General features: G+C 40.4%; 2 protein-coding genes across 7 annotated transcripts in view; one reads left to right on the top strand and one right to left on the bottom strand.

The window, feature by feature from the left end:
* nudcd1 (NudC domain containing 1) overlaps positions 1–8,472 on the bottom strand; it is a 32,267-nt gene extending 23,795 nt beyond the window's left edge. For both annotated transcript variants that reach the window (XM_023803993.2, XM_072705663.1), the window contains exons 1-4: positions 8,240–8,472; positions 6,811–6,965; positions 4,897–5,082; positions 1,384–1,567 (exon numbers count right to left, since the gene is read on the bottom strand). In XM_023803993.2, coding sequence (XP_023659761.2) covers positions 1,384–1,567; positions 4,897–5,082; positions 6,811–6,965; positions 8,240–8,354 — 640 coding nt within the window. In that variant the 5' untranslated portion in view covers positions 8,355–8,472. The remainder of the gene's footprint in view (positions 1–1,383; positions 1,568–4,896; positions 5,083–6,810; positions 6,966–8,239) is intronic.
* Positions 8,473–8,916: 444 nt separating this feature from the next.
* On the top strand, positions 8,917–11,549 carry LOC111839668 (transcription and mRNA export factor ENY2-2). 5 transcript variants are annotated; one of them, XM_023803772.2, is made up of 5 exons: positions 8,917–9,137; positions 9,832–9,908; positions 10,815–10,885; positions 11,086–11,160; positions 11,303–11,549. In XM_023803772.2, the coding sequence occupies exons 2-5, from the start codon at positions 9,841–9,843 to the stop codon at positions 11,377–11,379; spliced, it is 291 nt and encodes a 96-aa protein (XP_023659540.1). In that variant the 5' UTR covers positions 8,917–9,137; positions 9,832–9,840; the 3' UTR covers positions 11,380–11,549. The 5 variants fall into 5 exon arrangements, with proteins under 5 accessions (XP_023659540.1, XP_023659538.1, XP_023659539.1 ...); XM_023803770.2 differs by having other exon boundaries at positions 8,920–9,137; positions 9,835–9,908; XM_023803771.2 differs by lacking the exon at positions 8,917–9,137 and adding an exon at positions 9,140–9,263 and having other exon boundaries at positions 9,835–9,908.
* Positions 11,550–13,556: the final 2,007 nt, after the last annotated feature.

The following is a 13,556-nucleotide window of genomic DNA, read 5'->3' as shown; positions in this document are numbered from 1 at the left end:
TTCCTACATATCTGCTAATAGGTCAGATTTGTGTGTAGGGCTGCAAAAACTAATCGTTAACATCAATTATACTTGGTAATAAAAAAGCTGACATTTTATCCTAGATTAGTTGCGGTGTTAAGCTTAGGTTATACTTCACTTTTCTATGTGCCCTTACGGTCCATGAATGGTTGGGGCGTGTGGATTTTGCGTTCATGGACAAATATGATATGAACACAAGAGGGTGGCAGTCGGAGCATGCACACAGCAATATTCTACCAGACCAGCAGAGGGCAGACGTATTCCAACAAACACAAATATAAGCAGTGTAGTGAAATGGGTAAACTTTTATGAACTGTTTTAAATTTGTTACTAGGCTTGGGTGGTATTACAGTAATATAGTATATGTGATATCATGAGATTTCGGCAAGAAGATTAGTCGGGGCTTCGCCAGGCATTCAGCAAATTTTATCGCCAGGATTTTAAAATGCTGGAATATCATTGCTTTTGAAAATACCATCAAAATTCTGTAATCTACGGTATAAAGCACAACCATTAAAACTTTAAATATATTCTCTACACTGTATAATGTTTTTATAACAACTGTGAAATAAAAAAATACTTTCATATTTTTTAAATAAAGCATTTGCACTTTTGGCCCAACTAGTGGATTAGCTGATCACCTGATCACATTATTATTTGATTATTCGATTATCAAAACAATCATTTTTTGCAGTCCAATCGTTATTGAAAACTTACTTTTTTCACACTGGCTTTTGAACAAAGATTAGAGAGAAACATTCCTTCGCTTTCGTTTTATTGCAGTCTGATTCAACACTGGCTCTTTTATGTATGTGTGAACCTACGGTGCATGTATCAACTTATTTTTTATGATAGCTATTAATGTTAACATGTTATATTTCACACATTTTATGATTGTACGGCATTGGTTGTTTTTAAACCTGCTTTATATAAATAAATTTGATTTGATACTTATGCAGACAGATCACTACCCTGGGCAGCATCCAGTGAGCACTGCTCCATCAGGTAAAGCTTCTCCAGTGCATGCAGTGAAGAATCATGTTCATTTTAGTGGCCCATTTTAGTCCTGAACAAGTCTGACCCCTTGACGGGAGAGTGTGTGCTATATTATTTTCACTGAAATTGATGTTAAGGTTCATATATTTTATAATTACGATCATTTTCATTTAATTGTTCACAAAATTAAGCCACATTTTAATGTGCAAGAAATGAATGCAGGAGAACAAACATAGCTTACGATGGGTCTTTCTCCTAACGCCACTTTCTAAGACCTCAGGAAGTGGGTCACCAGAACAGGGACAGAAAGTCTTCTAGGTCTGGTCACCATATCATACGCCCAACGCTTCCATGGCGACCGCTCACCCTTCCCGCTCTCCCCAGCTAAGGTCAGCCACTCCAGGGAGACGGAGAATCCGCTCCCCTTGGTGTCGGTCGGGTCTGGCTGGACGCGCAGCAGCAGCACGTCGACGGACAGGGTGCCGCCCGTCACGTAGGACACGCTGTGCAGGATGATGAAAGGATCCCTCAGGTGACGGCTGAACAGCGGCTAGGAGGCAGAGAAGGTCCATCACAAAGGGAGATCAGAAGGAACACAATCACACTATATACTGACCACGACCAGGAGTTGGACAATGAAACTGAAACACTGGCCAAACTGGTGTTTGATGTGTCACGCCAATATATGTGCAGCATGGTGGCCAATATTCACTGATTGCACATTACAACAGTAAGACCAGTCGGACGGTTGAATTAGCAGGACAGTAGCACAGCTGTGCATAAAATATTGCAATGCACACAACATAATGGGAGACATATCAGAGATCAAAAGAAGACAAATTGTCAGTGTGCATCTTGGGTGCATCTGTGACCAGCACAGCAAGCCTTTGTGGTGTAGAGAGAGCCACGGTATCCAGGGTAATGTCTGCATACCACCACGAAGGACGGACCACATCCAGCAGGAGTAACTGTGGATGCACGAGGAAGCTGTCTGACAGGGATGTCTGGGCACTACCCCGGATTGTATCCAAGAAACATAAAACCACAGCTGCTCAACTAAACAAGAATTAAATGAGAACCTTGACTCTCCTGTTTCTGCCAAAACTGTTAGTCAGGAGCTACACAGGGTCAGTATTCATGGTCAGGCTACTATAGCCAAACCTTTGGTCACTCATGCCAAATGGCAAATGTTGGTCTCAATGGTGCCAGCAGGGCAAATCTTGGGCTGTGGATAATGTGACACATGTATTGTTCTCTGAAGAGTTGACCTGCACTATCTTTCCCACATCCGAGAGAGTTACAGTGTGCAGAAGTCCCAAAAAGTCTTACCACCCGAACCCAAAATGCAGCACGGGGGAGGATCAGTGATGGTTTGGGCTTCTACTTGTTCTAAATGGGCCCGTCACCGCCAGGGACTTCTGAATCATTCTGGAGGACCATGTTCACCAAATGGTTCGAACATTGTACCCTGAAGGTGGTGCTGTGTATTAGGATGATAATGCACTGATGACAGAGGTCTATGATGAGCATGAAGGTGAAGTTGAACATCTCCCATGACCTGCACAGTCACCAGATCTGAATATTATTGAGCCACTTTGGGGTGTTTTTGGAGGAGCGAGTCAGGAAACACTTTCCTCCCCCAGCATCACATAGTGACCTGGCCATTTCTGCAAGAGGAACGGCTCAAAATCCCTTTGGACAGTGTGCTGGACTTATATGTCATTCCCAAGATTAATGGATGCTGTTCTGGCCGCAAAAGGAGGACCTACACTATAGTAATAAATTATTGTGGTCTAAGACCAGCTGTTTCAGTTTCATTGTCCAACCCCCGTATTTGCCCACTTTAGTACGATTACTTATTGCATTACAACCATGAGCCCCTGCAATCCTGACCAAGATAAATATGACGGATGGATTACAATAAAGATGAAATAACAGATCTGTTGTTATTGTTAAGTGCTGTCTAGTGGATGCTGATACGTGGGAAACATACAACATTCTTTGGGAATGTCCTGTCCTCTGTCATTCTTCACTTACCTCTAACATCAACAAAACATTTTTGCCCAGACATCTACCACTCAGAAGATGTCTTTTCCTTTTTGGCCCATTCTCTTGTGCATGAAAATCCCAGTAGATCAGCAGTTTCTGAAATACTCATACCAGTCCGTCTGGCACCAACAACCATGGCACGTTCAAAGTCAGATAAAGCACTTAAATCACCTTTCTTCCTCATTCTGGTGTTTGATGTGAACAGTAACTGAAGCTCCTGACCTGCATCTGCATGACTTTATACAGGGTGACACGATTGGCCGATTAGATATTTGCTTCAGCAAATGGTTGAAGAGGACATGCCGAACAAGGCTAGGGCCGAAAAATCAATATAAACTTTATTACAGAATATTCAGAAAATCATCTTGTGCTCCACAGTTTTAGAATCGCTGACCTTTACAATGTTCCAAGGAAGTGTGCAAAAAGATCCACAGAACACATTTAGATGGCAAATAGCTGTGTTTACAAGATGGCAGCTGCAGCCTCAGTTTTTGGCCTTGGATGCCTCCTGTCGCTGTAATTCTAATTTTGGATTGATGTGAGGTCTATCTTGAAGAAGATTTTCAAGTGTAGATTTTCATTGATATAATGTTGTTTTTGTAAAGTACTAAAAAGATCCATCAAAACTCAATTTACTGTATCTGAGCAATAATAACAGAGTATTCTTATTCAGAAGGGTAAACCTCTTATCTAATTGTTTTGGGGAATTTGTCTGAAAATGAAACCACGTGTAAAACCCAAAAAAAAAACGTTTGATGGACATCACATTGCTTTCACCTTTCCCGTTGCCGCCACAAAGTGGCGTTGCTTTATTTTTGGGGTGATTGGTAACACGTAATCAGTTCTAGATGGACAGCCAAGCAATTCCTCTGAAAAGTTTGAAAAAGATCCATCCTATAGTTTTTGAGCTATGGGATCAAGTGTTAGAACTGGCCTTTTTTCACTATCACTATGTGATACTGCTTCAATTTTTGGATGCTCAGTTTCCAACGTTAACTACTTTGAGCTCCTGACCCCTACAATGCCTCTTTACACATCTGTAAAACAGTTTTTGAGTTATCATCTTAACAAGCAAAGCATCTGATGGTAGCATTGGACTGGTGCTATATGTATTCCCCAAAGTCCAGGGAATGCAAACAACAAACCCATGGTAATCCTTCCATTGTTAGAAGTTTATAATGAGGAAATCATGTGACATATTGACATCGGTAACATAAGCAGCGAGCAAACAGCAGTCATTGCTGGGGAGACGTGTTTGTGAACTGCAGCGCGTCATTCTCACAGTAATGCTCTCCTACATCCTGTATAGCATATCCTAAGGTCGCACGTGTGTGTTTCCTTACACTGGGAGCCCCCTGCCACGGGGGGCAGTATCATGTGCTGTATGGCATTTGGAGTGGGTAACAGCACAGGTTTGAGGTGGGTGTAACTGCTCTTCACACCTTCCCTTATTAATGCCATCCTTGGAGGTGGTGTGTGGGCGTGGCTGGATGCCTGATCTATCGGCTGGTACAAACGGGCCCAATGTGCCAGAACCCTCTGCTTATGTTTGTGCTCCAGCACAATCTCTCATGGGGTACAAAGCGACCGTCATTACAGCTTTTGAGTCTTGTGTCTGTTAAGGTCCAGACCTATGAAAATCTTCATGTTTCATGAAGACATAAAAGGCTGCTGCCGTAGGTTATTCCATCAGATGTAAAAACAAAAACATTCCATGATTTACTACGATAAATTCCGATTATGACTACAATGGTTACCAGCTTATTTAACATCTGGTCTGTGCCGCAAGCTGGGAGAGAGAGAGTCACGACGACGGAGCCGCGCCCTTACCTCCCACTTGGCGAATGCGCTCTCGCCCCTCTTGCCGGTCCTGAGGAGGTACAGCGTGCCAATGCCATCCGAGAGCATAGCCCAGGTGGCTGAGGTGAGACTGAGTGAAGCACATAGGCGGTTCTCGCACGGGCCAAGCTCCTCAGGCAGGTGGAAGACCTCCCTAGGCTTCCCCAAGGCTGTGTCCTACAACGACAGAGAGGGTGATTAGGACACTGACCTCATCGAGGTCATGCTTTGGATAGAGAAGGAAACCTTCAACAATTTACCTAAAGTCACGATGCCAGCAAAAGTGGTCACCGAGTCTCAATTCTGCCCGTGTTTGGGTCAGAACACCAGCACCTACTGGGTCCTCGACCACAAAAAGGAATGAGCACTGAACTCCCACATTCTTCTGGCACGGAGGTAGATCAGACACTGTGTGAATGCTGTTTCTCAGGCATACAGACGAGAGACACGCAGGTCTGGGTTGTGAGAATGGCAGCCGCCCCAGGCGTGAGTGTGTCAGTCAGCCTCTTTCTGGTGCTCTGTTGCCATGGCTCTGCATGTCTCCATTACCACAATACCATTAGCACTGACTTCTCTTGAAGAATCCTTAACCACCCCCCACCATGCGAAATGTTATACTTTGATTAACAATGCAGCCACCCCTGCCACCCAAAGTGATAATTACTATAAGCTTCTGCCATAATTACAGCGCTATACCAACATGCAGATTGTTCCAGGTACAAATTTTCAGCCAGTAGTTATGCATTGTTACACAAGTACTTTTGCACGAGAATACACCACATTCACCATACCCAGTGTGTACTGTACTCTTCTTTTTTTATTCTCGCTCAAGGCACCAAACTTTACTGGTGTCAAAAGATCACCCATAGTCTGACAGATGTCTTCTCCAGTATGCCTTTTAACAACACACATCAGGAGAACACGGTCAGGAATGATGGAGTAGGCGGAGTGAAAAACAGAATGACACACGGCATGATGTGACATCCTCGACTGCGGGTGTAACTGCCAAGCGGAACTCTTAAGTGTACCGATGATTTTCACCACATTTTAACTGAGGCAATGGCACATGCATCTAAACTGGTTTAGCTGGGCTTTTTCACTGAACATGTAGCATAAATGACAGGAGGTAAGTCCAGTGCAGTATCACGGTCCACAAGGGACACCATGAAAAAGGCAGGATACAGACTGGCTTAAGGACACGAAAGGTGTGCTTGCATTTTAAATGCACTGAAAAAGCTTCTAACTCTGAGTGAAGTGTGGGGTACAGAAGAGAAAGAGTACAGAAGAGAAAGAGTACAGAAGAGAAAGAGTACAGGAGATAAATTAAAAAAAGACTTCAATGTAGCAACCATAAAATAAACAGAGCAGATTAAGTGCAGGGGAATAATACATGTTTTACATTTTATTCATTTATCAGACATTTTAATCCAAATTGATGTACATTTTGGGAAAGCAGGGTCAGACAGTCCCTGAAGCAAGGGGAGTTAAGGGCCTTGGCAAAGGGCCAAACTGTGAACTCACATTACTGACCACAGGGTTTGAACCAACAACCTTCCGGTCGCGAGCACAGTGTCCTAAGGTGCTGAGCCACATATCGCCCCCATAAAGCAGGCAGAGAAGGTGGAGAATTCTTCTCATGAGAAGGACAGAGTCCTCATGAATGTCATCAGGATGCAGCCCAGGGGGCTTCAGGCTGAGTCATTACACCAATATGAGCAGATCAGAGCTTAATAAGATTAGGAATTTACACGAGCCTAAGCCATCAAAAAGACTCGGCTGCTCTGTTCAACTGCTGTTCTTTGACACTTTTGGAGACACAAAGCTACTCCATCCATCTTCCTTCCAGCCTCCGACTTTCCGGTGTGGGGGAGCACAGTCTGCACCCCCGTGACCCAGTGGGCTTACCAGCGTGACGGTGAGGTTCAGCACGCGTCCCTTGCAGTCCACAAAGTAGACGCTGTCCTGGTACCAGGGGTCCCCATGTAAGTAGTTGTACATGCCAAATGCCCGCACATGGTCTAGGGTGTACTGGCTGTCTCTGAGCTTGACCTCCGCCACGGCTGGAGAAGATGGACAGAACAGAGGAGAACGCCACAGTGCGGCATGACGCGTGTGACACTCTACAACGCAATGCTGACTTACTCACACATTAAAGCACATAAAAGTATTCTGCTATAGTACAGCAATTGTACTGGATGTTGTTGTTCAGATCTCTTACACACTAAGCAGGGGAGCTACGTGCACAGTTTAGTCGTAGTTCTACAGTGAGTCACCTGCACTCTTTAACTAGCACTCAACTCTGCAGTAATTAGCGGGAAGGTAGCAAAAACCTGAGGTGACACTAATTATTTTTTCCATTTCTGATTATGCAATTAAGTTTATTTACAATCTGTTACAAAAGGAGCAGGAAAAAAAAGCAAATCAAAATTGTTACAGCAATGACAGTGTTCGTTTTTTCTTTTCGTGTATTAGCCATTAATATACCAAAAAAAACACAGACGTAAAGTGTTCTTTTTTCCAGCCAAGCAAGCACACCTGAAACAGAGGCTACTGTGAGAAAATAAATGGACACTTCACAGTGACCTTTAGGTAGAGCGCTGTAATGCAGAACAAAACATTTCTAGTAATATTGAGTTGCGTAATAATTCGTAAAGCGCTCAGATTACCGGCGACGGACGCCTGCCACCTAGTGGAAGACTTGAGGAATTCATTTGCATAACATAATTGAAAAATGTAAGATATACACTGCTATTCATATCTCAATCTTTGTACTTTTAAAAAATGACCCTTGATGAGATTTTTAATTGGTTGTGTTGGTATTGATTATCACATTAGTCCATTTAACTGAAAGTACATCCTTAGCATTCCTTCCGACCAGATTTTTTTAAATGTTGTTTCGGTTCAAACACATATCACAGACTGTTCTCCTTTATTTTAAGAGTTCATATGGCAGGTGTAATTAAATGTCTGTTTGATACGATAGGCGATGACAAAATGTGAAATATTCTGTTATGTTGTCTCGTACATTGGACCTTAGAAGAACCTGAAACTGCAATTAAAGGCACGATTTATCTATGAACCACAACACCTCTGTGGTTCTGAACTCTGCAGAAAAAAATCACGTAGACTGGCATATTAGACTGTAAATATAGTACTCCCTTAATACTAATGTTGGGCAACGTAAACTTATGTAAGCTGGATGTCCGTACCTCCAAAGCATCTTTAACTAGCCAACCAAAAACGATGTGAATCGTATTCACATGAAACACCAGAAGTGAAAAAATTAAAGCAAGATTTCGGGAAGAAAAAAGCATCCTTGCTTCCATTGACTCACCTGCATCTAGCTCAATCGTGTAAGTTGGTATGGGGTCCAAAGACAATCTATAACTTTCAAAATTTGGGTCCAGTAGTTGTCTGTTGACCTTCAGGGAATAATTTGAAGCAGCCATTTTCACATCTATAAAATAAAACGAATTGAAATTGGTAGTATTTTAATATAATTCTAAATGTATTACTCAAAACATCAACATTCAGAATAGCACATGCAACGTGTTTCCTGTTTGTATTACCCCGGAATTTTTCGAAGGACCGACCCGACTAAAGAAGGAAGTGACACCATGATCAAAGAGCCACACTTGAAACAAAATAGAATAGATTGCCTTTTTAAGAGAACGATCAAACAATACAACTGAGAAAAATTCAATATATTACGTAAGAAATCATTAAATTAAAAAGTCACGGAGAAAAATACTTTATGTATGTTGTAATACATGAATTCTCAACACATTAACTTTTTTCTAATCTTTATCAAAAACGGTGCATCTTATAAAGCATATGTATGCATAGATTGAAAACGAAGTGAATTTTTTGTTTAAAAATTGAGGATCACAATTTCACACGCAGCATTAACACCATGAGTCGTAGGACTATATTATACTGGTAGCAGTCTGCTACATAAGTACACATAGGAACTATGTATTTGTCTATGTTGCATTACGGAATTTTAATGTTACCGGGATGGCAAAGTACCGGTTACTTTTACGTGACGGTAGTGAGACACTGTTAGCAAATAACTGATTCTGGATCAGTTTCTTAATTTGGTCACAATGGGTAAAGATAATGTTTTGTGCGCATAAACTGACCCTAAAGCAATGTTTCAAACAAGACAAACAGGCGTACTGAAATAGTGAAGTATAAATGGTTGTTGTCTTTTAGTAAGCGGAACCTGTTTGGTAGGTAGAGACGACACAGAATAAATAAGCACGATTTACAGGAAATAACGCTGCAACTTATATTTCGTTAAGTAACTTTAAGAGTATACGGCGTGGTTACTGGCCAGCTGCTATCATCTTGGCACAGTAAATGTTTCGCTATAATAATTTAAGCAAGGCAACTAACGTTAGAATTGTTAAAATGCTGTATTTAACCTGGATATCTGATGCATTTAGATATTAATCTTTATCTTATGTAAATAACTAGAAATGTATAATTCGTCGGTGGTTTGAATAAATCTGGCTATTTTAAATAGTATTTTGGTGAACTGAGAATTGCGGAGCAAACTCAGACATTGTTGTTGATACTTGAAATAACGTTAAGAAGTTTAATTGCTTGAAAAAGGGAATTAGAACTATTAGTGTGCATGCACTTCATGTTTACGCTATTTACTAATCAATATGCATTTATGAACTTTAGGTGACTGGATATTGGGCATGTACTGATTTTAATCTATTGATTGTTGATCTGAAAAAAACTGTTTCTGACTTAACACTACGTGAATTGTCTTTCTTCATCTATAGTACTCTATAATACCGAGAGGTATACGTATTAGTATTTTTGTTTGTTTTTGCACCATAAACATACTTAGTCTGTTTTGGGTAGGGAGCTGCGATATGTTCCCCAAATGGATTATTACTTTTTCATTTTCAATAGGAAAAAATGAGTAAAGATTTACAAATGAGAGCTGCGATTAATCAAAAGTTGATAGAGATGGGTGAACGGGAGCGGTAAGTTCAACTTTCAAGTATGTTTTGCTTAACGTGGGTCAAAATGGTTATCTGTACTTCATAACTTTAAAAGTGCATTTAAAATTAATTACTGGTTAAAATGTGATCAGTTCACACATTTAAATTATGTTTATATGGAAATCACTGTTGTCCAGATTACATGTTCATCCACGTGAAAATTCATTCCGGTTACATCAATTAATCGTTTAGTAGGACATCATTAATATTTATCATACATGTATTTTTACAGAACAACTCCATGCTGTTTGGAAAATGTCCCATCAGTTAGTCCTTACATTTAATATGAGAGAATCTATATAAATAGTCATCCAGCTTTGCATCTCAAGCAGCATAGGGCACAAGGTGGGGTGAGACAGTCTATGGGATGCCAGTCCATCACAGAGTGCAAACACATGCACACAATCACATACTATGGGAAGTGTAAAGACACCAGTTAACCGAACTGCATGCGTACCCCATCTTTTTTTTAGCTAAGTTTGTCTTTATACTTGTATTCTTTATTATTTGGTATCATATTTTTTACATTTGCTAAAGTGGAGCTGGGATTGGGGGAAAAAAACTACGGGGAACAGAATTGGAGTTGAATTTGAATTTCAGGGAGATTTAAGTTCCAACTCCAGTTCCATTTCCTGATTTGGACTGGAATTGTTCAATGCATTCTGGAATGGCCCCAACCCTGGCCTTGACACAATAATTTCCCTTAGGATGAATATTTCATCCTGTTTTATCTTGTGTTTGGACTGTGGGGGGAACCCAGAGCAAATGCACATGACACAAGGAGAACATGTAGTCTGCAAGTTTCAAAAGTAATTCAGTGGTACTACGCTAACGATATGGCTAATTAATCATCTCTTTGTTTTATTCTTTGGTTTCCCTCAACCTCAGTCTGAAAGAGTTGCTAAGGGCAAAACTCACTGAATGTGGGTGGAAGGATGAGTTGAAGGCACACTGCAAAGGTGAGGCGATTGTGAGACCTGGAGTAAATGGATGCAATAAGTTCCCGGTGGTGGGTGGTGGGGTGGGACTTTGTAATCAGAAGGTTACTGATTCAAAGCCATTTCCATGTTTTTTTTTTGTGAACCCTTGTTAAACAAGTCATCGGTAGCAACTTGTAGAATCCCAGGTTCATATCTGATAGATGCTGTGTGGTTTGCAGATGTGATCAGAGAGAAGGGCTTGGAGCACGTGACAGTGGAGGACCTGGTTGCTGAAATCACACCAAAAGGAAGAGGTATTTAGTTTATTATTAATTGTAATGCATTTTCCTAGTTAATAGAAATGCATACTATTCATTAATTATCAATGACCAGTTGGAATGTTAATATTGATGAGAATGTGATGTGATCATCTGTAGTGACTCTTTTCCCTTGCAGCTCTTGTACCAGACAGTGTGAAAAAGGAGCTCCTGCAGAGAATAAGGGCTTTCCTAGCTCAGCATTCAACCTTGTGAATCTGACCACGGAGCTGTTCATCTCTTCTTTTCTAAACGTATCACAATTCATGTATGTATTTCTTTTGCAGCTATTTTTCCCTGGCAGTTTTTTTAAATGTTTTAGATAACTTTTTTTTAAAAACCATTTGCTGTTCAGGATATGTTCAAATAAAATACATTAAAAGATACATTTTATATTGTCATTTTACTAAATACTTTGGGTATATAAATCTGACCAGGCCGGTGTCTGTAAGCATGCCCTACTCTCCAACATTAACGCTTTCTCCTGTATGAGCAAGTATCACTTTATAACATAAGCTTATTATTTGGGACTAATTCATAAATAAGGTCACTGTAACCTTTTTTTTCCAGTTGAAATCCCGTGAGCTGTCTGGGTGCTATTTTCTCAATCTCAGGCCATTGTTAATACAAGTACTTCATGGTTTTTAAGATATATCTGTCTTAAATACTGAGTGGGGGATACAGTTGTAAACTCAGCGGACTAAGCCTCTGTGTCTGTGATCCGATGTCCGCTGGTTTGAGCCCGACCTCGGCAAAATAGTCGCATATCTGTGGGCCCTTGAGCGAGGCCCTCAACCCCCAGCTCCATGGCTGGTGCTGCAGGTGGCTGCCCTTCACTGCCAAGCTCGCTCTCACCTACATATGTGACTGTGTGTCATGGAGAGAGAGATGTAGGCAGAAAGAGAATTTCCCCACAGGGATCAATAAAGTGTCATTATTATTATTATTATTTTATTTTATTATTATATATCTTGCTCATGCACTCAGTACATACATTTTTAAGTTGTATACTTTAAGACTTATTATTGTCAATGAGTTAAACCCAAACAGGAAAAACTCACAAGCAGTACGCTGCAGGAATCACAGAGTCTCAGAATTTTTTTCAGTGAGAGAACTCATTTTCTGATCAGAAATGTTTAAATACATGTTACCGGTGCTTGATGAGCAAGGTGTTTTGGTAACACTTTAAAAGGCACAGGTACTTAGTAATAACTCAGTTACTACTGAAGTACAAATCATCAACAAATACAGTCACTACTAGAGAAAATATGTCATGATTCAGTAATGATGAACAGACATGAGATCAGTATTTCACTTGTGTTAGTCATTAATTATTCCTTCAACTATTTACACAGGGGGTTTCAGAATTAACAGACATAGTGACAAATATAGTATGTGCATGGGATAAAAGATGCATCATGATTCATTAATGATGAACAAACATGAGGCCAGAATTTAACGTGTTATTCATCACTTGTCCCTTCAGTAGTTCATAAAGGTTCACAGAGTTAACAGATATAACAAATATAGTAATTGCTTGAGATAAAAGTTGCATCATTAATAATGAATGATATCAGTATGTAACTAAGATTTAGTGTGTGGTTAATTAGGATAATACTATATTATTTATGCCCCATCAAGTAGAGTGTCACCGTTTTTTTTTTTCTTCCATGAAAAACTCATGGAAGCTTTATCAGCCAATTTTATTGCCCAGCTAGTATATGGGTGAAGCCCTATTTTCAATGGATAGATCAGGTATCTAATTCTTTAGCTAGCAAATATCAGTAAGGTCTGTGCTGGCTTAATTTCTTTTTCCAAAAATGTTAATGTATGAAAGGAAAAAAAAAAATATATATATTATTCAATTATTGTTTACAATGTAGATTTTCATTCTGATAATAATTTGCTTGCAGTTTTCAGAATTTCGTTTAATACCTGTGGCACAAAATTAACTCCATAATTAATAACATGGACTTGATAGCATTCAGCTTTGTCATTCACTGTGTACAGTTCTCTCTCACCAGAAACCAGACCACTTTTTGAGCTCCCCTAGTATCTATCAGGTTGCCAATAAGAACTTCAAAATGGGACCAAAACATAGCGTTGTTAGGGTTTTCACACACCCAGAAGCCTGACAGCTCCTTTTCCAGGATCATCCTGCAAACTTCAAAGGAGGTGAGAATCCGTAGGCAGTAGAGCCTTTTTACACACTGTGTTAAGAGTCCACTCCAGCTGGTTGCCCAGGTACACACCCAGGTGCCTAACAGGCATACATGTTGGTAGGCTGAAGGCAGTCATTATAGAACCACTGGGACCCTTCAGATTTGGAAACTGACACCAACAGACACGCCAAGGGGTGGAGTGGAATGTAATTTCAGCAACCATTTTACGTC

This window comes from Paramormyrops kingsleyae, chromosome 23 (assembly GCF_048594095.1).
Source record: "Paramormyrops kingsleyae isolate MSU_618 chromosome 23, PKINGS_0.4, whole genome shotgun sequence".
NCBI lineage: Eukaryota > Metazoa > Chordata > Actinopteri > Osteoglossiformes > Mormyridae > Paramormyrops > Paramormyrops kingsleyae.
The sequence above is the reverse complement of the archived record's forward strand: the minus strand, read 5'-3'. Positions and strand labels throughout refer to the sequence as shown.

What these genes read in the sequence shown, in the direction of transcription:
- LOC111839668 (XM_023803772.2), top strand. Translation starts at nt 9,841, where the DNA reads ATGAGTAAAGATTTACAAATGAGAGCTGCGATTAATCAAAAGTTGATA. An exon ending in GAGATGGGTGAACGGGAGCG is followed by an intron (nt 9,909 to 10,814) that starts GTAAGTTCAACT and finishes CCTCAACCTCAG; the next exon opens with TCTGAAAGAGTTGCTAAGGG. An exon ending in GTTGAAGGCACACTGCAAAG is followed by an intron (nt 10,886 to 11,085) that starts GTGAGGCGATTG and finishes TGTGGTTTGCAG; the next exon opens with ATGTGATCAGAGAGAAGGGC.